Below are 25,535 nucleotides of genomic sequence, written 5' to 3' on the forward strand. Positions count from 1 at the left end.
AAATAAAGATATATATATATATATGGATTTAAATTGTCTGAATGCTATCAAGCAGATGAAGCAGCCTGAATCATAGCAATCCTCTGTGTTTGCTGGGTTGAGCATGGGCTAGAATGCAATTATTTCACATGAAACAGCACGCATATAGAACATTTGATATAAACATGCCTTCTAGTCCTTCATTTAAACACACTACAAAAATAAGGGGGAGAAATGGTATTTCAGAATTATTTTTATTGTGCAATATTTAAAACCAGTTATGTCAGACACAAAAAAATCAGGTCAACGGATTCTTCCATTTAACAATGTAATATAGGGACCACAAATCAGTTGTAAGCATAATAACTCTGTACTCTATTGTGGCTAACCTTTTCATGTCTGGTTGTAATCACTAACCCCTGCCAAGCCTTCCAGCCCACCTCTAAAAAAAAAATTCCAGACTGCAATAGGATCTGAAACAGTGCAGGTCACTAATACAGTTGCTGAAGTACCTCTCAAACAGAGTCCACAATTTCAAAACAATCACTTCACCTAATACTACTGAATGGTATTGGGATCAATTCTATACTCTTCTATTAACATCAACGGATAATCTGGGCCAGATTCTTCTACTTTGTTCCCTCAGATCCCAAAGCTTGAGTCAGTAAATGTTCACTGGATTAAGGACTGGAACCTGAGTTTGCTTCCCCATTTATTGGACCAGCTGTATTTATCTCCCTACTAATTGTACACGTGCAAAAGATTTCATCCCACACATTTCCTACTGCTGCCAGTTCTTAGAACAAAAAGACTAGGCAAAGACCCTGGTCTGTGAAGCCTAAATTGCTTTGAAAAGACTACTTTCCACTGAGAACACAAAATTAGCAGGCAAAAATCCTATTGCCACCAGGTAGAAACAAACTAAAGCCCTTGATGTCTGGAACGACAAGGCACTAGCTGACAAACAAGCAGATTTTTTGCCCTCTTGCCTACCAGCTAATCCCAAATCAAAGTGTTTTGAACTGTTTATATATTTTTGTATTCTTTAAATGTGAAAAACTTTGGTTTTATGTTTGTATAGAAGAGCTGACCTTGGAAAGATACAGATATTTCACTACTACGTCCACGTTACCCAGCCTCACTTTAAGTAATGTAAATGGGTTTCAGTACCGACACAAGAATGCAAAGTTCCTTTGATTATATCTTCTAGCGTCCTTTTCCCCCATCCTCCCTTATGTAGCATTTTTTCACATGAAATTACAGCTGAGCTGTACCAGTAAAAGGTAGAAGCATTTAAATGTAACTATAGTTCCCAGTATAAGGGAGATCTGCATGGCTGCTGCTCTTCTCAGGGTGTTTTGACACTGCCTCTTTCAGTTGTTTTGTTACATCTTTCAATTGCTTCTTCTTCTTTTTCTCCTCCTCCTCTCTTCTACGTCTGGCTCTTTCACTTTCTCCCTCTTTGCCTTCCTTCTTCTTTCTGGTTGGAGCCACTTTGCCCTTCTGAATCCGACCAGACCTGGTTATACGCACTGGCAGAAAAGTACAGATATATATATGTTACATTAATTTTATAACAAACCCATGCAAGAATGCAGTGAATTGTCAAAGGTGGGACTAAAATACGTAATTATTCAATGTGTTTTTTGTCACTGCCCACTAGTGGGCTTTTAGATAGGTTACTCTGTGAAATTCCTGCTACAATTGTGTATTGAGTTCCTCTCCACTTTCAGTCACTATCTCTCCTGCCCATGTTTCAGAGAAAGAGGGCAGACAGGATCCATAAAGGTGTTCATCTATTTAGTCATCTGCATCTTTTTCTAACCTTCTTCCCTTTCTGCAGAAATTGAGCAGCTTAGAATAACAGTATTGGGGGGGGGGATACAAGAGGGCACAGGGCAAAACAGCATCACACATACATCTTCTCCTGTCTTGGATTCATTTCTAGAAAAAAATTCAGAAAATGGGAAGGAAAGGCATTTTGCAGTGGGGAAGGGAGGTGCTAACACTGCACAGAAAATGAGTTCTTGCCTAACAACTGACAGTTGCTAACAACTACACCAACATATTGACTGATCATTGTTTGACTGTGTTTTCTCTGTTTTCAATACCAACAAAGCAGGAGCAACAGATACACGAGCTGAACAGCAATAAAGTGTTTTTGCAAACATTTGTATCACTACTGAAAGGTGTCCCTCCTTTGGGTAATCTTTCAGAGAATGCTGGTAAAGGAACAAAAGTGTTCAGGAAACCCTGAATAGGTTTGATTGTCCTCATCTTCCCCATTGGCTGGGATCACCCAGGGGACAATTCCTGGAAGCAGTATGTTCACTCTCAGTTTTGTTTGCCCTCAGAAATAAGTACACATAGCAAAATCTGACTGGTCACACAGCACATTGTGTTTACAAGTTCATTATGTGATTCTTGATTGGCTGAAATCCTCTAGTGGACGAGAATGAAGTCCTGGGCAAATAAAACAATGAACCTGAAGCAGCAGTTGATTAGAAGTTCCACGACTACAAAACGGACATGAAAAATGGAGAAGGGTCTCACTAGCAGGGTTCTTTCTCATGCAATTTTCCTACTGCCTCTGAAAGCACTGTTTGTACACATACCTCCCCCCACAGAAACGAGCAAACATTTGGCATCACCCTACTAGAAATGTATATTGTGACAAAGCATACACCCTAGCTCATTTTTCCCCCCTCAAGTGTAACAGCATTTGTCTGCCTTATGCTATCGAGAAAAATCTAGCTTCCCTCCCATCCAGTTTTAAAAGACATTTGCATTGTCCATTCTAACCTAAAGAGTTGTATGGATTTAGAAAGCTGAGTTCCCTCACCCGACCGCACTCACATTCCCACCAATTCCATGTAAAGAAGACCATGCAAGCTCATGAATAACAGCAGCAACAGAGAGAAAATACACTGGAAGGATTGTAGGATTCTAATGTACTTTAGCTATAATGGCATTTTATTTATATATTTAGATACTGCTTATAGGCCAAAATGGCTTCTAAGCAGTTTACAACTATAAAATCAATACATAGTTAAAATGCACAAAAACAATTCCATTGGGGCAATAAACATCCTTAATTTAAATTAAAATAGTAAAATATACAATAAAAAGCAACTAAAGAAGGAAATAATATATTTTATATTATAAATCATATTTACAATATGCATGTATGCCCGAACCTATTCAAGCAATGTTCATGGCAGCTTTCACTATAAAAAAATTAATAAAAGTACCAACCATTTTAAAAAATAATGAAAAACAGGAACTAGGCTGCCGCAATTAAACCAATAAACAACAATAATACTGTAATCAGCCCCAGAATCTTAGCAAAAAAGAAAATCAGCAGCTGATTGTTACAATTACTGACCATGGAAAAGAAAAGCAGAACCAAAATAACAAAATAACAGATTAATAGTGACTGCTTACTTACCCTCCAAAGCACTCTCTTCTTCCTCACAAAAATCAGCTGTAGAGTTAGCATCTTTTGCAGCAATAAAACAAGGTGCAAAGACATTTCAGAATGTTCAACATTAAGACAACATTATGAACGCCTCAAAAGAATTGTGCCTTCCGTGGAAGTGCTAGCTACAAGTAACTTCTATACGGTGTTAAAAATAAACGGTGAGATTTAATTTATTGCAATGATAGAATTAACAAAGGATTGTGTTCCATTTACATAGATTCTTAAAGTGTACATGCTTCCACTTTAGCAATAACTTCAAGATACATTGCATGCCAAACAGAAATGACAGAGTTTTCTCTTTACATAAATGGTTTTCTTAAGACTACATTCACATGAACAGTCAGTTCAGTTCAATGCACCTTAACGTAGCTAAACTCCAGCTGTGTTCTCTGCAAGGAAGTTAAAGTGAAGCAGGAGCAAGAATATTCTTCAAAAGAAAAATACAGAATTCCACCCCAGAATTGTTTGTGGAAATGTTTGTTTCTGACTCATCCCTCTCTAGAAACCAAAGCCAATTGAGAACTCTGGGGTGTCACCTCTTGACTGATTTAACATGGGAATGTACCCATGTAGATAATGTAGAAGCAGCATAGCTATCCCTTGCTGCTAATAATTAATACTGTTCAATAGTTTTCATGTGAATGTACCCTCAGGTTTTCTGCAATCAACATCAATGATCACTGGAAATTCTACAAATGAAAATCAGCAGCTACAATTAAAAAAATCACTACCAATGATCTATTCATCTTCACTTAAACCACATCCTATTGGCTAGAAGAACTGAAGTGGAACTTTATGTCCTATCCAATCAGTGATCTGTTCTGTGTGACAGATCTCACTGTATCATCCAGTTGGTTCAATGGAGGAAATGCTGTTCACTGAAAAACTCTGTTCAAAAATTGCTCAGCCGTGGAAGCCCCATTCTGTATCCCTATACTGAGAAGTAACACTAGGTGGTTTTTGTAGTGAATGTTCCCATGGAACACTTTATAAATAGTATTTATTTTCCAGCTTCCTTTGGCCTGATACTGCATTTGTCTGAGGCTCATGGTTTCAAATGTAACTAAATCTGATATGAATCACATCCCTGATTTTCAAACTGTCTGATGAAAGTTTGATCCAATTCTTTGTGGGCAAAAGATCTGCAACCATCTGGCAAGTTTAGCATAAGCAAAGCAGCATTAGAATGCACAGTGTTGTCCAGCATGTGGAAGCCTTTATTGATATTGTCTATGGCATATATTTTTTCTGTAGAGAGCAAGAGGAAGTCAGTATCTTCTCAGACTTTCTTTGCTACTAACTATAGACATGGAATTTCTGGTGTTTAAAATTAACATATCCCGAGTTCAGTCTCTAGTAGTTTGGGAAAATCTCAACCATGCTTGCTTCTTTCAGATGTGAAGTTTCTGTGACAAGTTCTTAAAGGCCAGATCTCTTCATTGCATTGCCTCTCTTCAATCCTAAATAAGGATTTGATTTGATTTTTCATCACATCAGCAAAATGTAAACAAAAAAAGGAACTCCAAAAGACCTGAATGGTATCCTTTATGGGCGGGGGGTGGGGGGACAATGGTTAGACTCACATCATATTCATCTATAGAATTCTTTGCTTCTAGCATTCTTCACTGCACAAGATATATATGGTCCACTTTGCAGCAGCAGAAATCCTCTTCTTGCTCCAGTTCAAATGAATGAGTCTTCACCACCATTTGTGGCCATTCACTTACCAGTCTTCTACTTGATTTTAAAGTCCAAGTGTTCCAGGAGTTGAGCTATGATAAAGCCATCTGTCTTCACCACCTATGTGCTGTAGCCATGACTTTTTGTGCAGTGCCTCAGCCAAAATGGCATGTCACTCTGCATACTATCAGTCTCTCTCTCTTCAATCCTAGTCTAGACTCTTGCACACCATAATTTCCAAAATCCAGTACAACTCAGTCACATTTGAATCAAACATAGGAAATAAAAGAATTCCATCTTAACAGCAAAGTTGGCAATACTTCATGTTATTTCCGGTAGGACAGAAAAACTGGAGCTCAACAGTTCCAACACACACCGTAACATTTTCTTGAAGGTCCCTACATTTTCCTGTACAAAAAACGGGGTTTTTTTTTATAAATGTGGATTCTGATCTTGATCCAATATCAGCACACCTGTACATACACACACAGGTATTTCTTTCATAGCAGTGATAAAACTCATACTTGCTGATCTTTGTATTTTGCCCATTGTGTCTCAAATAATAGGTTCACAATTCCAGGCAATTGTTCACTTGCCTTCCCAAATATAGAGTTGTTTCTTGCAAGGATGTGTACATGAGCTGATTTTTTAAGAAAAGAAATTACTTGAATAAAACCAGATTATTTTTTGCAGCATTTCAACTCACTCCTATTCAAAGAGATTTAGATATCCTTCCATTCCAGAACCAATCAATCAATTTTGGGAAGGGCTGTAGCTCAGTCGTACAGCATCTGCTTTGTATGAAGAAGACCCCAGGTTTGATACCTGGCATCTCCAGGTAGGGATGGGAATGACCTCTGCCACAGACCCTGGGGACGCACTGCCAGTCTGTGGAGACCGTCCTGAGGGCGATGGATCAACCAATCTGCTTCAACATCAGATAGCTTCCTATGTTCCTATGCATGACACAATTCAGAATGAGCTGCAGAGCCTATATTCAGCAGTAACTTATCTGGCAAAGTCAACATCTACTGTTCTATGACACCCTAGAAGTACACTGTGAAAGAGCACCATGTTGCAGGTGCATAATGAAGATCCTCAAGGGAACAGTACAGTCTGATTATCCTTTACAGTTATTGACAAATTGTATCGGTTACAAAACTTGTAAAGAGATGCATCGTGTTTCCGAATCAGTAAGCTAGAAAAAAACCCCCACAAAAATGTAATGCCAAAGTTCACTTATCAAAATTCCACATGCACAGGTTGGGAATAAGTGTAAGGCTCTTTGTGGTAATAGCAGATCTTATGATGCTCCTATACTTACTACTTTGTTTTTACTGTTGTGAATACACCTTGCTTTGCACACAACCAGACAAATCAACCTACCTAGGACACATTCTCTCTTATGACGCTCATTCCAAGCCTTCACTTTACAAGTCTTGCTGCAGGTGTAGATCTCGAAACAGCGCGTGCATACTGAGAGGTTCACACCAACTGATCGTCCACATTGGTAGCAATACTTAAAGACTCTGCAAAGAGAAATTATGTGGAAGTCAACGTCCGTGATATTTATATAAGTTACCTTGTTGGGATGGACATAGTAAGTGATTATGTGGCTAAGAAAGGCGTCGTTGAGAATTTATTTACCTACATTTTGATTTCTAGTACTACTCTTATCAAAAACATCTTAGACCCACTGCTGCAAACTCACACTCTCAATTAAGCACCTGCAAGCCTTGAAGAATTGTCTGTTTCTTCAACACATGCTGTCTATAGGCAACTGGCCCAAATGCCGATGGTTCCGGTTTACTAAATGTTTTTTCTCCCACCTGGTAGTTTCACACCACTTTGGGAGTTGCCTGAAAAACTCTGTTCACAGGTAATCATAGTAAATTAACTGAGCACTACATGTACAGGGCCGCAGAACAGGCCAATGTGGTTAGGCTTATTCAAGTGGGTCCAATGGGGAGAGAGAAACATTGCAAGACAGCGTGCCATATAGACATCTGTAAGCTAATATGGACAGTGTGAATTTACATTTTTATATGCTGATCTTACTTGGGTGCATCTGCGTCCATTGCTCCTGCTCCAGACTTCCTTCTTCCTGCACAACAACAGACATGCAAAAGGAGATATTAAATATTTTTTTACCTAAAGCCAGAGCGTGTATACACTTGAAAACAATTACTAATGTTTCAAATATCTTGGAATTTAATGAGTTCATTTCATCAATTGTTTCCTTCCTTATTTATTTCCTTACCAAAATTATACATCACTTGTTCGTTAAAATATATATGTTAAAAAACATTTAAATAGGTATTTTAAAATATCCAACAGTAAACAGTAGCTAAAAAGAAAATGCATGTAACTTGCGCATTATCTGGACAGGCTTGTGTAAAGAAAAATATTTTAAGCAGATGCCAAAAAGAGTACATGAAAAACCACCAAACAGAAAATGCGTAAAGGATAAGGATCGTGACCACTGTGCAGCTCCTATAGTGTTGAGAGTACACCAACAATAGCAGGAAATGTTAGGAAGTACCCCTGAAATCAAGTTTTGGGTCTAAGAATAGCAGCCTGCACCAGAGAAGGGAAGTTCTGCTTTGGCCTGGAGTGGCAAGGAGAGAACGTCCATTACAGTAACTCAGACAGGGCACACTCAGACAAGCTGAGTTGCAACACTTCCTACTAAAGGCACTGATTGCTATCTTCTTCACTATAAATATTGGCTGTCCTCTCTTATCACTTGTAAATTTAATTTAAAGTTAAACAAAAGAGAATCAGACTCCTGGAAATGTTAAACCAAGACATGATCACCTGTCACCCTTCCCTTCTCCCCCATGCCCATATAACAAAGCCATGGTCTCCTACCAGAAAGAAGCAAAAAATATGTTAGCCCCTTTTCTCCAACCCACCTGCACAGAATAAAGATGCATTTTTGAAGCCATTTTGGCAGAGATTTGGGAGTCTGGTTGTGATTCTTGCATTTCAGGGGTTAGACTAGATGACCCACCGGGTCCCTTCCAACTCTACAGTTCTATGATCCTACCACCTCCACTTTCCCTGCCCAAATTTACTGCATCCTTGTTTTTCTACACGTTTTCAGGCATGCTTTTAGAATGACATATATAGTTAGTTTTAACCATTCTATTAATTTCAAACTCTATTATTCAACCTATTCTTATTGTGCCGTTCATCGATTCTGTCTTAACATCATTAGCAAATATGCCAATTCCTTTTTAGTACAATAAAATTACTCTTGATTTAGCTTAAATGTCCTTGTTCACCCTTGGGGTGCCAAATTCTGGAGTGCATTCAAGTCTCAGTGTCAAAAGATTTAAAAAAGGGGGGGGTGAGGATTGAATGTGAAAACTCAAAGCTTACAAGCAAACTGTAGATTCCTAAAAATATCGTTATACTTCCAAAGGTTTCGCTTGGCCTCACCGTATTTGAGTCTTCGGATTTCCTCTCTATCCCACTGTTTTTCTCTCGACGTGACGCACTCTCGAAGCCGTTCACTGAGGTACTCCAACAACTTTTTACGGCTGGTGAAGGTTTCCCGCTCCGTTGGTGACAGGGCATGGTACGGTGTATGGAGCATTCTCTTATCCTGCAAAACACAAACACCCACAAGATGCCGGCGAGGAAGCAGATCTGTACCTTCCCAAAAATATACTTCCTTGTTATATTTGCAGGGAATGCGCGAGAGCGTTGTACAGGAAAACCACTATGACGCCAGTAAGATTAGCATTAGAACACCCTGTAAGACTGACAGTGTGGGACGCGGGTGGCGCTGTGGGTTAAACCACAGAGCCCAGGACCTGCCGATCAGAAGGTCGGCGGTTTGAATCCTCGCGACGGGGTGAGCTCCCATTGCTCGGCCCCTGCTCCTGCCAACCTAGCAGTTCGAAAAGCACCTCAAAGTGCAAGTAGAGAAATAGGTACCGCTCCGGCGGGAAGGTAAACGGCATTTCCGTGCGCTGCTCTGGTTTGCCAGAAGCGGCTTATTCATGCTGGCCACATGACCTAGAAGCTGTACGCCAGCTCCCTCAGCCAACAAAGCGAGATGAGTGCCGCAACCCCAGAGTCGTCCATGACTGGACCTAATGGTCAGGGGACCCTTTACCTTTAAGACTGACAGTGAAAGAGGCTGCCTTGGGAGGGTGGGGAGCTCTCCACTGGAGGAGAGACCGGATGGCCATTTGTCAGGGATGCTAAAGTTGCATCATACATTGAACAGAGCACTGCTCCGGATGACCTCCAAGGTACCTTCCAACTCTATGTCTCTATTGTTTGTAAATTATCTCAAGTGTTACAAGAGCATCCTGGAGTCTCCTATGATCCCTCCTTCCAAAGAAACTGAAGCTTGGAGAAGTTTCTGCTCCTGGAACTTCCATACCACTTGGGAAGTGGAGAACACTTAATAGAACTTAAAAGCCCCCAGCCAGACATCACCAGGTACACATGGGGCTCTGGAACCCATGAGTCCTTATTGCTCAGTGGTGATGTCTAGATTACTTGCAGAGCTGGCAGGTCTGTTGAAGAAAAGAGGCTTCCAGCATTTCAACCACTTTCTGGTGGATGGAGCGGTCCCCAAAAATACAGACACTGGCCAACCCTGCCCTATTCCCTAGCTCAGGAAACACAACAGCCAACTCAAAAAAAAAAAAGTAATAATCCAACACTTCCTCTTACCCTTACTTTACTATGTCATTTGAAAGAAGCAAGGACTTATGGGGGCTCTTCTTTTCACAAGAATATGCTTACTCTCATAACTCAGTAATAACCAGTGAGATACACTGCACAAATCATGCATGCAGCTTGGAAGCAAGTTTCAGAAACAGCAAATTATAAAGATAGACAAATGTATATACATGTTGACGGAGAACAAAAGACATGTTCACACATAGGAAAGAAATGTACATGCAGCTTGAGTTGCACTTCTTTTCCTCATAGCCATTTCCATCAGCACTGCTCTGCTAAATAAGTGGTACTCCTAATGCAAATAGGAACTCTAAAACAGTTAAACTCGCCCTCCATGCCTGCTATCCTCCCCCAAGCCATCAGCTATTATCTGCACTTTAAAGAACATGTACAGTAAATGCAAGTATGTTCTTCATGTCACATTAGGTTGGTCCTGAAAATCACTTTTCACCACCCACAACCTCTGATCTTGTAAGGTGATTGCTACTAATAATAATTTAAAGGGAACCTTGCAATCAAGTGTGAATTCATTTTCTTTCCAAAGGCAATGTCTGATCAAAATCTCTGTAAATCTTTGTGGAAGTAAAAGGTCAATGGAAAGATAAATTTGAGTTCTAAGGAAAATGAGAACAGATACTAGAGCAATCTGTGGCACTTGGCATTGATTTCTTTTGTCAATTATAGCAGCAAAGTTCACATATTTTTAACACGTTTCTGTAGTTCGAGGCACTGAAAAGATACCTGATAGATTCTGAAATGTGCATAGTCCACCACTGTTCCCACTGCAGTTCTTGTCTCATCCCCAATAGTAATTGGCATCAACATGTCTGCACCTCCTGCTATTAGAGAATTAATCTGGGGAAACATGGGAAATAAAATAAAATAAATAAATAAATAAATAAATAAATGCAGGCCATCAAGAAGCTCATGTGACCACTCCCTTAAGTACCACATACAGCCCAAAACAGAGTTAAGGGTTATGGTCACAACACTTTCTTTACAAACAGCAGATATACAGTGACTAGAAGCTATAGTCGCCCAGTTATTTGGGTGGCAGGGCAGTAGTTCATAACTCTAATCATCCAGAGGGCCACTTTTATTTTTGTTTTGTTTATCACCAACTTAAAAGCACGCTTCACTACATTAACCACATGAAAGCATTTTTAAAAATAATTTCAACCTAAACCTTTTCATTTTCACCCATCATCAGGAATCCTCTTTCCTTTTGAGCCACATTGTATGCACAATTCTTTCTGTAACACTACAGATCTCTGAACCTCTGTCTTCGAACCCTCCCTCCTCCCTCTCTTCACTCGACAGCACACTATGTACAGCAGCACACCCCATAACCCGTCATCTCACTTCTTCACCATCAAACATCTGCACCCCACTTTTTAGCCCCTCTTTTTCTGTTTCCCCCTCCTCATACGTCTCTCTACAACTCCTCTCCTCTCTCTGTACCCCTCAGCACTTCCACAGATCTACTTGCACCTACATTTCTGCTACCCCATTTTTCTCGCTGTTTCCCCACCTGAAGGAATCAATGCTTTTCTTACCAATGCAATCTTACTTGCTAGCGTCCTCTTAAATTCATATGTTGTGTTAGCGACAGCACACAGGGCACTTCCAACTGCTTGGCCTAGTGAGAGATTTGGTTCAGCTCCACCAGCCAGAAGCTCAGCCACTGCCTAAGTAAATGCAGCACAAAGAAAAATCTTGGAAACCATCTCAATATACACGTTACCACTTAAATTGAACTCATGGATCTGCTCAATCAGAACAGCATTTAACAGAATTTACGGTCATTCTGTCTTAATCTCGCTGCTGGTGCAAGCATGGGTAGGAAACAGGGCAAGGCTAATTCGATGGATGAAGCAGGACCGGCTGCCCAGATTCATCCCTCCTCTTGTGAACAAGACCTCCATTGCCATCACCACACCACCTTCTGCAACAAAAGTAGCAGTCGAGGTCTGAGCATGTCCAGCGGATGGTGAGAAATCTGGTGAGAGGTTGAAATAAAAGGGAACGCTTAGCCTAAACAGAAGCAAAGGTTAAAGGGAGACATCAGAGTGGTCTACAAAAATTTGAAGAGCTCTCATGCAAGAGATGGAGACTTGATCTGTTTTGCTCCAGTGCGCAGAACTATACTGTAGGATGGAAATTTCAGGGAAGCAGAATTCAGGTCAATATTAGGAGAAACCTCTTGGTAAGAGAGACTGGGAGCCTCAGAAGGTTGTGCGTTCTTCACTAGGGGTTTCTAGGCATTCTAAGTAGAGACTGAATGGCAACCAGCTACGATGCTATAGTTGCAGGATTGCTGTACTGAGCATGAGGTTGGACTGGATGCCTTCTTAAGCCTCTTCCAATTACAGTCATACCCTTGGAAGTCGAACGGAATCCGTTCCGGAAGTCCATTCGACTTCCAAAACATTTGGAAACCGAAACACGGTTTCCGATTGGCTGCAGGAAGCTCCTGTAGCCAATCAGAAGCTACGGAAGCCCCGTCAGACATTCGAGTTCCAAAGAACGCTTGCAAACCAGAACACTCACTTCCAGGTTTGCGGAGTTTGGGAGGCAAAACGTCTGAGTACCGAGGCGTTCAGGATCCAAGGTACAACTGTATATGATTCTATGAGGCAGCTGCCCGCAGTGTGGTCAGAGTAGGGTGCTCTGCTAATTGAAGAATTTCTTCCCATTGTAAATAGCAGGCATGTTGTTTGGGGGGTGGATTCTGAGTGGGACCCCAGTGGGAACAAAAGTCTTGCCACCCTGCATAGCACATCCTGATGTGCGGCCTGTGGGGAGGGACGCTTGTACCAGCCATGTGTTAAATAAATAAATAAATAAATCAGCCCCACAAGGCCCAGCTGTGTGAATAAAATGAAATGTACTTTGGCCTTAAGTCACAGCCCTTTACCATTGTCCTCATTCCTCCAACCCAAATCCGATAATGTTTTTAATGGTAATATTGAAGTCTGCATCAATATACTAGCAAAACTATGAAACTGGGCAGGTTATAAAAGTGATTTATCGTTTGTGCTATAGGGATTTGTAACCTCCTAGAGCCCTGCAAGATTCTGACAAAGGTTAGAACTATATATAACTCAGTTATATAATATGCACATTTTCCCTTTTACAAGCTTCAAATAAGATTGATTAAAACTGTCCACTTGCAACTGATTACTGTTTAAATAAGAACTGGAATCATCCATCTGATGTGGCAACAATGTCCGCAGATTTTCTCAAAGAATAAATATGGAGGGAGGGGAGGGGAGGGAAGATAGCATACCTGATCATTTCCACTAGCTATAGCCAGAGAAAGAGGAGAGTGGCCACTCCACAAGACATTTGGATTTGCATTGTGTTCTAAAAGAAGACGAACAACTCTGCTTGCATTCTGGAAGAGGAAAATACAATTAAATATGATCAATAAAGAAGAAACTTTTTTTAACTTACCGTATTTTTCGCCCTATAGGACGCACTTTTTCCCCTCCCAAAATGAAGAGGAAATGTGTGTGCGTCCTATGGGGCGAATGCAGGCTTTCCCGGGCTTCCTGCAGCTCTGCACCACCCTCCGGATCCCGGCGCAAAGCCACACGGGCTCCGGAGGGTGGTGCAGAGCTGCCTGCGCTCCAGGGCTTCCTGCAGCTCTGTGCCACCCTCCAGATCCCGGCGCGAAGCCGCACAGGGCTCCGGAGGGTAGCGCAGAGCTGCCTGCATTCTGAAGCCTGGGGCGCGCTGAAGAGCGTGCCCGGGCTTCGTGCACCTCTCCGCAAGCCTGGGGAGACCAGCGCGGCTCCCTAGGCTTGCGGATAGCAGGCTGTTCTGGGGGCTGGGGTCGGGGGAAGTTTGGGCTTCCCCCGCGCCTGCCCCGTGCCTGGGGGGGGGGAAATAATTTTTTTTCTTTATTCCCCCCCCCCAAAAAAAAATTAGGTGCGTCCTATGGGGCGGTGCGTCCTATGGGGCAAAAAATACGGTAAATAATGGATCGACTTTTTAAAACGTAAATTACGTATTTAAATTAAAATATGTTAAGACAAAGACATGCCTGCATCTCTAATTGTGAAGTTAAAAACTAAGCTAATTTGACTGGGTATTTATCAACATGCATACTGATAAGTTTCAGTTCAGAATTCCATAACAGAAGTTATGGATTTGATGCAACAAATCCCAACAGTATAGAATTAAACCTACTCATATAGACATAAGAAAAAATGGACCAAACTGCTATAAACAAAGAATGCCCACAATTACAGATAGTTAATTAGAGATAAAGTTGGGTTATTGACTTTTTATTTACGTAACCGATGGCAGTAATACAAAACTGCCAAGTAAGAAATCTATGTCAATGAAGCAATCAGCTCCGAAATGAGACAGCATATTGGGCACAACACAAATACAGCTGATTAAATAGGACCTTCCAGTTCTGTTAATCTACAGAAGACTCAATCATTAACTGTAATTAACAAATAAAAACCTTAATTGCTCAATGAGAAATCTCTAAATGCTTCAAATATGGTGCTCAAATGTATTTAACATTTCCCATTTTCTACCACGTAACAATTATCACCTGCTATCCCTCCAGCTGGCCTGAGGTCACAATCCATGCCCATTTACCTGAAAATAAGTCCAGCTGAACTCGCAAGGACTTGTCCTCTTGAACCTATAGAGTTTACTATCTATTGTAATTTCAATGAGATAATGATTTCCCATCATATCTCTTTTCAACCACCACTCTATTCAAGCTCTCCAAAAGTAGATAGAAAATAGGAATGGAAATGGAGAGGAAAAGAGTGAGACTTAAGAAGTGTCAAAGCTATTCACATTCATTCAGGTCTAAAATTGGAAACTAGATTTTCCAAAAGCTTTCTCCCCAAATGTATAATTGCTTTCTGTACAGTTCTGGAACTGAGAGATCTTCGATTTGCTTTCATCTCAAAGGGAGTATTTTGCCCTTTAAAGTTGAAAATTCTATTAAAGCAGGCCATAAGACCCAGAGTTTTTGTTATACAACAGATCCTATACAATAGGTTTGGCTAAAAACAAAGATCTTCCTAAAACAAACAAACAAACATAACAGTGACCACCAGGTGACAGAGAAGGGATCCAGAACAGGACTTCAGTGCTGAAGGAAAGCAGAAACAACTCTTTCCCCCAGGCTGCTTTCTAGTTCATAAAATCATAGAATTGTAGTTGAAAGAGACTCCAAGGGTCATCTAGTCCAACCCCTTGCAATGCAGAAATAAAATAAAATTTGAATAAAAGTTCAAATTGCATTCTGCACCCAAACTGTTCGCCCCATGGGGGAGACATATAGGTCTCTCAGTATGTTTGCCCTTCTAGGTCAAATAGCAGTTTTAGATATTGATTTAAATTAGGAAAATAGCCTGGGTGGAAAGGATTAACTGCTCTCCCTCTGTCAAACCTATTTGCCACAAACACATACACAAGTGCTATTAACTTTTTTAAAAATCCACAGGAGAGCCACCATTATGTAACTTCTACGTTAAATCTAGCTTGGTCCTGTCTCAGTTGTGGTCAGAAGTCTAGACAAGTGTTGTAACCAAAGCTAGATGATGCCTCCATTATAACAACATCATATTTGCACTTACTCTCTGTTCCAAGACTGGCTTTGATGGCTTAACCCTGCCATAGGTCCTGTCATTGTGTGGCAATGCAGCAGAATGGGCAATGAGGCCACCATTTGAAGGAGAGTAAGGGCAAGAAGGACCTCTAAAGCTGTTGCATGCTTTCAGCCCAATCCTAGGATTGCCTCTCATGTTACATAGGAACAGCAGATGCAGAACTGTCTCACAAATTTGCTATGCAAACTTCTTGTGTAATGTGAAAACAGAGCAAATTGTATTTCTCCTCCTTCCTAAGAAAACCACTTATGTAAGCAGTTCTTAGACTGCAGGCAGCCAGCTAAAGAAACTGCCAGATTGGCTCTAGTTATATACGACAGCCCATTTGTAGCTGGCTGGATAAGAATTTAACCAGTAATCTTTCATATTAGCTGTGCTGGTCCCTCCAAACTACAAAATAAATGCTATTTGGTTCTTAATGTTGAACTTTTACTTAAAGCAGTACTCAGTACTTTCCCCAAACTAGAAAGGGGGATGCTGCATTTTAATTTAATGAACTGCTAAGGGCCTCTAGCGGTCAAAGTTTGTGACTGCTCCATTGTTGCCCTCACCATAGTTCTGATACACTGCCAAAAGCATAATATCCTGTCCCGATGTAATGAGTAGGAAAACTATCATTGCAGCAGAATGAATAGCAATCTGATGTTTATCTTTGCGGGGGGGGGGGGGGTAAATTGGGGAGACATGCAATGGAGACAGAGTAAGCAGCATTCAAACAACCAAATTAAATATTTTTAAAAAGCAAAAAGGTCCTTGAAACAATGAGAATGCCTAAGGGACGTTTATAGCACATATTTTGATTTGTAAATAACTATCTGAGCTCTTCATTATTAAGTGTTCCAGCAAGGGACCATCCGGATTAAAAACTATCTAAAACAACAACAACAACAACTTTTCAAAGGGTTACAAAATGGTTAAGGCAATGGTTAAGGCTGTTCAGTCAAGTCAGCCTGTGTGTGTTTAGGCACATACACAAACACATATCATCATCATCATATTTATATCCTACCATTCTCAAGGTACATGGTTCTCCTTCTCCCCATTTTATCCTCACAACAACCCTGTGAGGTAGATTAGGCTGAGAGACAGTGGCTGGACAAAGTTCAACCAGTGAGCTTCATGGCTTAGTGGGGATTTGAACCCTGATCTCCGAGGTCCTTGTCCAACACTACACTACAGTTGTAACTGAGGAATTACCATTCAAAACATGCAGATGCAAGCAAGCCTATTTGATCTGTGAGGTTTTGTTTCATGCTACAAAAGAAACCAGTATTTTATCATTTGAAAAGAAAAAGTGGTATAAAGGTAAAGGTACCCCTGCCCGTATGGGCCAGTCTTGACAGACTCTAGGGTTGTGCGCCCATCTCACTCAAGAGGCCGGGGGCCAGCGCTGTCCGGAGACACTTCCGGGTCACGTGGCCAGCGTGACATCGCTGCTCTGGCGAACCAGAGCCGCACACGGAAACGCCGTTTACCTTCCCTCTAGTAAGCGGTCCCTATTTATCTACTTGCACCCGGGGGTGCTTTCGAACTGCTAGGTTGGCAGGCGCTGGGACCGAGCGATAGGAGCGCACCCCGCAGCAGGGATTCGAACCGCTGACCTTTCAATCGGCAAGCCCTAGGCACTGAGGCTTTTACCCACAGCGCCACCCGCGTCCCTAAAAAGTGGTATACTGAGTTGTATTTTCAGAATGTGTTTAATGACACATTTCTGTTATTTAAAACAATTTTAAAGTCTAACGAAAAGACAGTAAACGGTTTATGTGCTCACTTTGGGGCAACCAATTCAGACTCCTGGTCAGCCAACAGCGATTGCAGATCTTTGCCCATATATACATACTAAGGATTAGTTTTAATACAGCAGGAGGGGTGCATGAGCTACTGGACTTCAGGCTTTATTATCAGACCCTTCATTTCCATGTTTGAAGAAGCTGGAAATATGTGATTCCTTCTTTTAAAACATAAATTCCTTACTAATGTAACACCTGAAGACTACACAAGTTAGTGAAGAAGAGCTTTCAGGTTGAAGAAGAAAGATTCCTGCAGCTATCACTTGCCTCATAATCATCTTCCCTCTCACATGCAATATGAAGAGGAGTCCTCCCACCTTCCTCTGGGATAATGGCACATTCTTTGTAGTAGTTTTTGGGTGGTCCCATTTCATTATTCATCTTAATCATAGATATATTTTCAGTAAGCTCGTTCTGCAAGTAGAAATGGGAAAGAAAATCACCAGCGTAGAAGGCTGCAGGCACCTTAAAGAGACACACAGTCTGCTCCCTGGAGTTAAACAGGAACTATCCTCCCTAAACTATGCCCAGTGGGAGTTCATAACCTGTTATGAAAAGTTCACTGCTTCTCTCAGAAATCTGCACTTCTTAATTATTCTGAAAACACAGTTAAAAGGCATTTCTACATACTCTCCAGTTATGAGCTGTTCAGTGCTTATTAACATAGGCCTTTTACTGAGTCAGACCACTGGTTCATATAGCCCCACATGGGGAAAATTTTGATTTTTAAGGGGGGCAATTCGAGAATGAGTTATTAATAGGCCTTTTAGGCTTCCTCCACATGAATAGGAGTTCACTTTTTGAGTAATAAGAATTATATGTCATGTGGGGGGCAATCAGGAGTTTAGATGCTTAGGTGGGGCATGGCCAAAAAAAAAGTTTGGGAACCACTGATCTAACCCAATGCCACCAGTGGACCTAGAAGGTCTTGGGCTGAGATTTTTCCCAGCCCAGCTGCCTGGGGTCCTTTTAGCTGCAGATGTTAGTAGGTTGCCTAAGAATTTCAGGAAGAGAAAAGTAGAGCCAGTCAGACTCAAGGCATTCTGTATACAGTATATATGGAACTGCCCCTGCTCCCTGAATATATGTTGCTGTGACCGCATTTGCTACGATTTTTTTTCCTAAAAGTACTGTTTCAGGATAAATAGCACAGTTCTTAGGATACAATGCTATTATTTTCCACAACACTTTTGCCAAAAACAAGTCAATTCCTTGCTCCTCTTCGGCACAAGTAACAAGGTTGGAATTAAACGGACATACCTTGTATGAAGTCCTATCAGGACCATATATATCATTCTCATCCTCTGCCCTTACGTTAGGATCTGTAGCTGAATGAAGTAGTGAGCTTGTTATTTCAACCCCTTCTTCACCAGGAAGAGCAGCAGCAATATGAAGAGGAGCTGTGCCTCCAAGCTAAAAAAAAAAATGCTATATTTAATATTAAATCATGTTACAGAACTGTGCATTCCTAGCATATTATGACAGTGAGCCATTCCAGCATTCAATGTCACCGTTAAAATTTCAGCTCAAATTGAAGACACCTAATTCCCAGGTAGCATAAATATCTGAGGAGTGCATATCAAGAAGCAAAATGCAGTCAGAAATAACTGCTAACTGCAATCAGAAATACAATCACCCTCCACTGGATGGAATGGTTAGGCTGTATGAAATTTAAAACCAGTCCAGGCAAGATGGGTTCAAAAGGAAATATCTCTGTCCCTTAGAGCCCATGTCAAAGCAGCAAATCCACTCCTCTAGCTGGGCCCTTTTTGGAGGGAAGTTCCTTGCTGAAGTTCTGAAAAAACAGAGATTTAGCACATGCCCAGCACCAAGATCAACTGAGGATACAGAGGACTTGGTCCAACTCAACTCATATACAAGACACCCCCAAATTCCAATTAAGTTTGCATTATTACCGGCATTCATTAAATTCCTCTAAAATCTATCTATTCTAATGTCTAGAGATTGCAAACTAGTTACAATCAGCAAAAAATACTTTTCTTCTACACTGATAAAACTAGAGGGTGGAACCCAATGCTGCCTTCCCACTCGCAGAAAAGCTGAAGAACATCTTCTGATCCAGTGGAGGCATTTGCTAAGTAAGATGAGAGGAGGTAATCTTCTCCAATTTCCCCGCTTCCTGCTGCAATCCTATGAACCCCCTGAAAATTTGTTCCAGAGGGTTGTGGATCAATACAGAACAGCCTGGAAGATGATACAGGGGGCTACAGGTGTGTGTGAACGCCTCCCCACCTCTTCTGTTAGCAGATAACTCAAAAGGATTTAAAAAAACCACTCTGCAATGTTAAGATTAGCATTAGCTTTCACTCATTAAGAATAACAGACTCACAACACAGGCCTACTATACAGGTTTACTCTGAAGTAACCCCCACTGTACTTGTAGGATTTCAGCTCAATAGATTTATCACATGATAGTGTGCTGCAGCTGACAACGCAAAAGGGAAGGCATGCCTCCTGCGACTGGAGAAACAGAGATTTGACATTTATATCTGGCATATGAGCTATTTTTGATGCGGTGGGTCCCGAGTTCTGTACACTTGCATAAAGGTAAAGGTAAAGGTACCCCTGCCCGTACGGGCCAGTCGTGTCTGACTCTAGGGTTGTGCGCCCATCTCACTTAAGAGGCCGGGGGCCAGCGCTGTCCAGGGACACTTCCGGGTCACGTGGCCAGCGTGGCGAAGCTGCTCTGGTGAGCTGGCACCAGCACAGGGAAACACCGTTTACCTTCCCGCTATAAAGCGGTACCTATTTATCTACTTGCACTTAGGGGTGCTTTCGAACTGCTAGGTGGGCAGGAGCTGGGACCGAAAGACGGGAGCCACCCCGCCGCGGGGATTCGAACCGCCGACCATACGATCGGCAAGTCCTAGGCACTGAGGTTTTACCCACAGCGCCACCCGCGTCCCCAGCCATATACTTGCATAAGACACCAAAACTCATACAAGAGTATTTATGCCAGGCATAGGCAAACTCTGGCCCTCCAGATGTTTGGGACTACAATTCCCATCATCCCTAGCTAACAGGACCAGTGGTCAGGGATGATGGGAATTGTAGTCCCAAATATCTGGAGGGCCAGAGTTTGCCTGTGCCTGATTTATGCCATCAGTCCAATCACTAACTTAAATTCTAGTCTCTCTTCTTTAATGAGAATTATCACACACAAATAAGGTCTCCCTACTCTGGTCGGAAGTCGTATATCAGTCCTTGCTCCAGCTTCTAAAAGAAATCTCACTGCATCTGGATCTGCAGCTTTAACAGCAAAGAAGAGGACATACATAGGGATTCTGCACATATTGGGATCTGCACCTCTCCTGAGCAACAGCTTGATAGTAGCCAGTCTCTTTGTGTGTCTAAAAACCAGCAGAAAACAGAACCCCATTAATTGTTGAAAACTTTGATAAGTGCAGTGTTGCTAAACCTGAAGGTGAGGGTGGTAGAACTGTAGCTGTTCTGCAAGTGATGCAAACAGCTACAAATATATCATTGCTGTAATCTATCCCAGCCTTGCATCATCTCTGGCCTTCTCTTACCATGCAAATCCGCTGCAGATCCGCTCACGCTCCATCGCAGGTAGTAAGCGAATTGCAGTCGGTGGGTCTGTCCTTTCTGCCGGGGTCTGTCCTTTCTGCCGGAATCCCCTCTCCCTGCTTTCCTCCTCACCCACCCACCCCAGTCCTGATTTATAGGAATGCAATCCGGAGCCGCTCCGAATCGGGGCTGCCTCCCCCAGGGTGGGCTTTGTGCATGCAGAAGTCCCAGTTTCTACTTTCGCCCACTGCTTAGCCATCGCTTTCCAGGGTAGAGTTTTAAGGTGTTGGGGGTTTGGTGGTGGTGGTTTTTTGGAGGGAGGGTGTTTGCATAAGGCATGCTGAAGCCGCCGGGAGATGCATGCCTTGCCTGCAAAAGCCCTCCCGATTTGATTATCTCGCCACCGCCACCTCTACCCGTTTCCCCTCCCAGCCAAGAAACTGCAAGGAGCGCGAGGGGAAAACCTTTTGGAATCCCAGCCTGGCCTTTGTTGTGCTTTGCTTTGTGTTTTCTGCTTTCCTGTGGCCCACTTTATACCGGGTAACAGATTGCAGCCTGGTTTATTGCTTTCATTTTAAGGATCAATGGTCTCATTAGATAGTAAAATTCATGTTAAATTGCTGCTTTAGGGGTTGTTTTTAAATGTCTAGAACGGATTAATCCAATTTGCATTACTTTCTATGGAAAAGCGTGCCTTGGTTTAAGAACGCTTTGGTTTAAGAACGGACTTCCGGAATGGATTAAGTTCATAAACCATGGTACCACTGTATACCATCACTCAATACCAATGCAGCAAGCAAACTGCACCATTTCAGATCATTTTTCAGAGGTACCATATGATGCCTTCTAACCTTCCTTCTGATAAACTCTTCACTGCAAAATCAGGGAAGTTATACACAGAAGCTATCCATACTGAGCAGAGCCCAACTGGGACCACCGTAGCAGCAATATTAGTGTGGTCATTGGCTTCAGCAGGCTGCCCTGTGTTCTTCTATAAGTCACTTACTCTGTTATTGATGCTGCCATTCTTCCCAGAGTACCTTCCTGCTGAACGAGCCCTTCGCAGTCAGCAAAGTATGGCACTTTTAACATGTGTTCACTAAGAGCAGCTGCACCGCGCTGCATGGCTTCTAGTGAAACCTGAATCTTGAAGTTGTAAATGCCACAATTTGTCTCAGAGCTCTTTTCTACAGCGCTGCTCTCCGATTCCTCAGATGACTTAACATATGTGCCACGTTCTGACTTTTCAGCAGAGCTCAACGGTGCTTCTGGTGATGCATGGCTGGCATCAGAGGATCCTTTCAATTCTGTACTCGGCTGAGATGGTTGAGAGGACTCCGACTGCGAAAATGGCATAGATCCTGGAGATATTTCTTCTGGCATTTCTTCCATCACCTATATCAAGCAAAAAATAAAAATAAAATGGGGGGGGGGGATATTATTTCCAAAACCAGATTGCTGCACCCCAACATAAAAAACTGCATTGTTAACATACACAGACAGACAAATTCATACCATTAGGTTGTCAAAGAAAATAGCGAAAACGTTGACGTATGTTACTCTTCTAAAGAATTTTACAGAAATAATTTGTCAAATACACAACATATCTCTTATTTGTTTCATTTATACACCAACTGTTAAGTTGTGGGCGAACATATCAGACAACACAGCGATTCTTCCAAAGCAGCTCTTTATTTGTAAGCTGGAACAGAACTGAGGAGCTCAGTCAGCCTGCTTATATAGAGTTCCAGAACAATGTAACTGTTGCCATTTTCTAAAACTATCCAATCACTGAACGTCACTTTCGATCCTTCATTTGCATACAAACTATCCAATCACTGAACGTCACTTTTGATCCTTCATTTGCATAACTATCTACAGCATCCCCCTGCTGGCCCAGGGTGAGAACTTCAGTACATAACACCAACTTTCTTCCATGAAACTCAAAGTAGTATACAAATGCTCCAGCTCTACTCAGAACTGTCTAACTTCAGCAAGTCTGCTGCATTACATGCCTTTGGACTATGTTTTAGAGCTTAGACTCACTTCATTATGAATGGCTACTTGTAAGGGACAAATATATCCAGTTGTCGTAAGTGGCAAGGACTGCTATTCAACTCTTTAACAGATACAAATGAGTTTGCTCCTATACACACAACATACAGGAGGGGCAAAATGTCCAATAAGAGAGATTTCAAACCTTATTTTTATCATTGTTAATAAATGTCAGGACCTCAAAATGTGTATTGGTTGTACTTGAATCCTCTTCATGAGCAACCCTACATAGTACACATTACAATAGACTACTCTAGAAGCACAATGCCATACAAGGCATAGTTATCACATCATGACCCAACATCTTCTTTAAGATCACAACTCTGGAGCAATTCATTTCACCCCACCTCATCATCTCTGGACTGCAATGCAAAGAAGGCTTCAGGCCGCTCTGGCTTGCAGCTTTGAGAGAGAACTTAGGTTATTTCTAGTAAATGAAATTACCGTATTTTTTGCACCATAACACTGACTTTTTTCCTCCTAGAAAGTAAGGGGAAATGTCTGTGTGTGTTATGGAGCGAATGCCTATGGGTGGCAGGGGGGATCTGCTGCAGTCGTGAGCAGAGGATCCACGGTTCCCCTTCCTTCCCTCCTCCGTGGATCGCTTTGAAACAGCAAAGCGGGAGAAGAGCCACTGAGTGGGGAGGAGAGAGGGACAGAGAGCCTGCTTCTTTAAAGGAGCAAAGCGGGAGAGGAGAGGAGCCGCTTACACAAGTGTAAGCAGCTCCTGTCCAGTTGGCTCCTTTAAAGCAAGCAGGCTCTCTGTCCCTCTCTCCTCCCCACTCAGCTCGTTACATAGCAGCAAAGTTTTTCAGCTCGCTAAGCCAGGGATGAGCGGGGAGGAGGGAGAAAAGCAGAGACTGCTTGCTTTAAAGGAGCAAAGTGGGAGAGGAGAGGAGCCTTCTCCTCTTGTACCCCTCTCCTGCATTATTAGCAGCATCCTTCTCCACCCACCCCACGCATGTTCCTTCTCCCCTTAAACCCCTCTTCTGCATTATTAGCAGCATCCTTCTCCACCCACCCCACGCATGTTCCTTCTCCCCTTAAACCCCTCTTCTGCATTATTAGGAGCATCCTTCTCCACACACCCCACGCGTGCTCCTTGTCCCTTGAGTGCTTTTCCTTCCCTCCCCACTTAAAACGTGGTTACAAAGCACGGATCCACATGGATCCTCAGGATTTTTGCATTGGGCTACTCCAAACTCACTGTCAGGTCACATGTCTGTGGCCACAGCATGAACCACAAAAATCATACATCCACTGCTTCGTTTAGAATATTTTTTTTCTTGTTTTCCTCCTCTAAAAACTACGTGCGTGTTATGGTCGGGTGCGTGTTATAGAGCGAAAAATACGGTAATTTAGATCAACCGTAAAAGAAGAAGAAACTATTAGGCATTTCACTGAACCGTATTTCAGACTTACAGATTTATGATGGACTGACCTCTCTTCGAGAGAAGTTCCTTTCAGCAATGTTGGGCTGAAATGATTCTTCTGGGAAATAATGAATAACACACATAGAAAGAGCTGATAATCCTTCATCACTACATTTATTCACATCAGCCCCATTATCAAGAAGAAGGTTGATGATGTCATCATGGTAATTCATCTGCACAAGAAAACTATTTAGGTTATTTTCATACAGAATTAATACAATTTTCAGAAGCCTACTAATTTTTACTTTGAAAAAATGGAGTTTGACATTGTGGGTTTGTTGGAGGTAGATATATACTCCAGGTAAGGTTTCATATTCCTCAAATGGGGATTTCCCCTTAACTTTCTGTTCATGTTCACAACTGCTACTCATAGCTATTACGGTACATTAAAAAAGAGGAATTATGTCACAGCATGGAAGACAAAACAAAACCAAGCCTATTTTGCCTTAACAGAGTATAACATAGTAAGATATGCAGTCTCACAGCAGCAGCAGCAAGGGCAGTATATCCATGTACATCTGCTATATCTGGGGGGGCCAGGTTGTCCATCAGAATCTCATCAACTCTATTATAGTTTCCTTCGGCTGCCTTCTTAATCAGCTCTTCACCAGCAAGCTCTTTGGGACCTTTCTCTCCAAAGCCATTCCGGTAGCCTTCCAAAATGAAATTAACATCCCAATCCACGTCCTTCTGGTAATGCCTAAAAATGAACAAAAAAAATATGAAAAAGCTAAATAGACCATTTAAGTATTTCTATTCTCATCAGTTCTGACCTTCCAAAAAACTATTTGGAGTGATGGGATGGACAGTTTTCCCTTTCCTCACCTGTGTGTACATATCACTGGCCTAGCTTCTCACTGAGGTGGTAAACCTGTATCTTGGCTGTACTACCTCAGACTGCCCCTATATGTGCATGTGTGGTGAGTTATTGTAGGACCGAATGCTCTCCCATACAAAAATATTCCCTCTGTATACAAAACTAGGTTGTTGTAGTGACTATTATTAGACAAGTAGGAGGGTTTTCAATTTAGCCTTCTCCCCAATATGATAGAAAACTATGTGGAGGGTTTTTGTTTTTTTTTTGTCTTATATGAAAAGCAATCAGTCATGTAAGCATCCATGTTTAGTCTGAAGTGGCATGTCCCCGGTACAGGCTAACCCTCCCTGCAGTAGCTAGGCTTCTGCTCCTCCCTTCTTGCAACAGCTCCTTGGGCAGTTT

At 41.9% G+C, this 25,535-nt stretch overlaps 1 protein-coding gene across 11 annotated transcripts in view; it reads right to left on the reverse strand.

Annotated features, from left to right (window-relative positions):
* Positions 1-217: 217 nt before the first annotated feature.
* Positions 218-25,535, reverse strand: part of ANKMY1 (ankyrin repeat and MYND domain containing 1) — a 36,824-nt gene continuing 11,506 nt past the window's right edge. For 6 of the 11 annotated variants that reach the window (XM_083442620.1, XM_083442624.1, XM_083442628.1 and 3 more), the window contains 14 exons: positions 24,800-25,016; positions 24,325-24,489; positions 21,835-22,223; positions 20,479-20,650; positions 18,540-18,692; positions 17,547-17,693; positions 13,134-13,241; positions 11,401-11,532; positions 10,586-10,699; positions 8,585-8,750; positions 7,199-7,244; positions 6,527-6,669; positions 3,428-3,478; positions 218-1,511 (listed from right to left, as the gene is read on the reverse strand). In XM_083442620.1, the coding sequence (XP_083298746.1) occupies positions 1,273-1,511; positions 3,428-3,478; positions 6,527-6,669; positions 7,199-7,244; positions 8,585-8,750; positions 10,586-10,699; positions 11,401-11,532; positions 13,134-13,241; positions 17,547-17,693; positions 18,540-18,692; positions 20,479-20,650; positions 21,835-22,223; positions 24,325-24,489; positions 24,800-25,016 (2,242 nt within the window). In that variant the 3' untranslated portion in view covers positions 218-1,272. The remainder of the gene's footprint in view (positions 1,512-3,427; positions 3,479-6,526; positions 6,670-7,198; positions 7,245-8,584; positions 8,751-10,585; positions 10,700-11,400; positions 11,533-13,133; positions 13,242-17,546; positions 17,694-18,539; positions 18,693-20,478; positions 20,651-21,834; positions 22,224-24,324; positions 24,490-24,799; positions 25,017-25,535) is intronic. The other 5 variants (XM_083442623.1, XM_083442626.1, XM_083442622.1 and 2 more) reach the window with 1 other exon arrangement.

This window comes from Podarcis tiliguerta, assembly GCF_965153285.1.
Source record: "Podarcis tiliguerta genome assembly, chromosome: 5".
In the NCBI taxonomy this organism is placed as follows: Eukaryota; Metazoa; Chordata; class Lepidosauria; order Squamata; family Lacertidae; genus Podarcis; species Podarcis tiliguerta.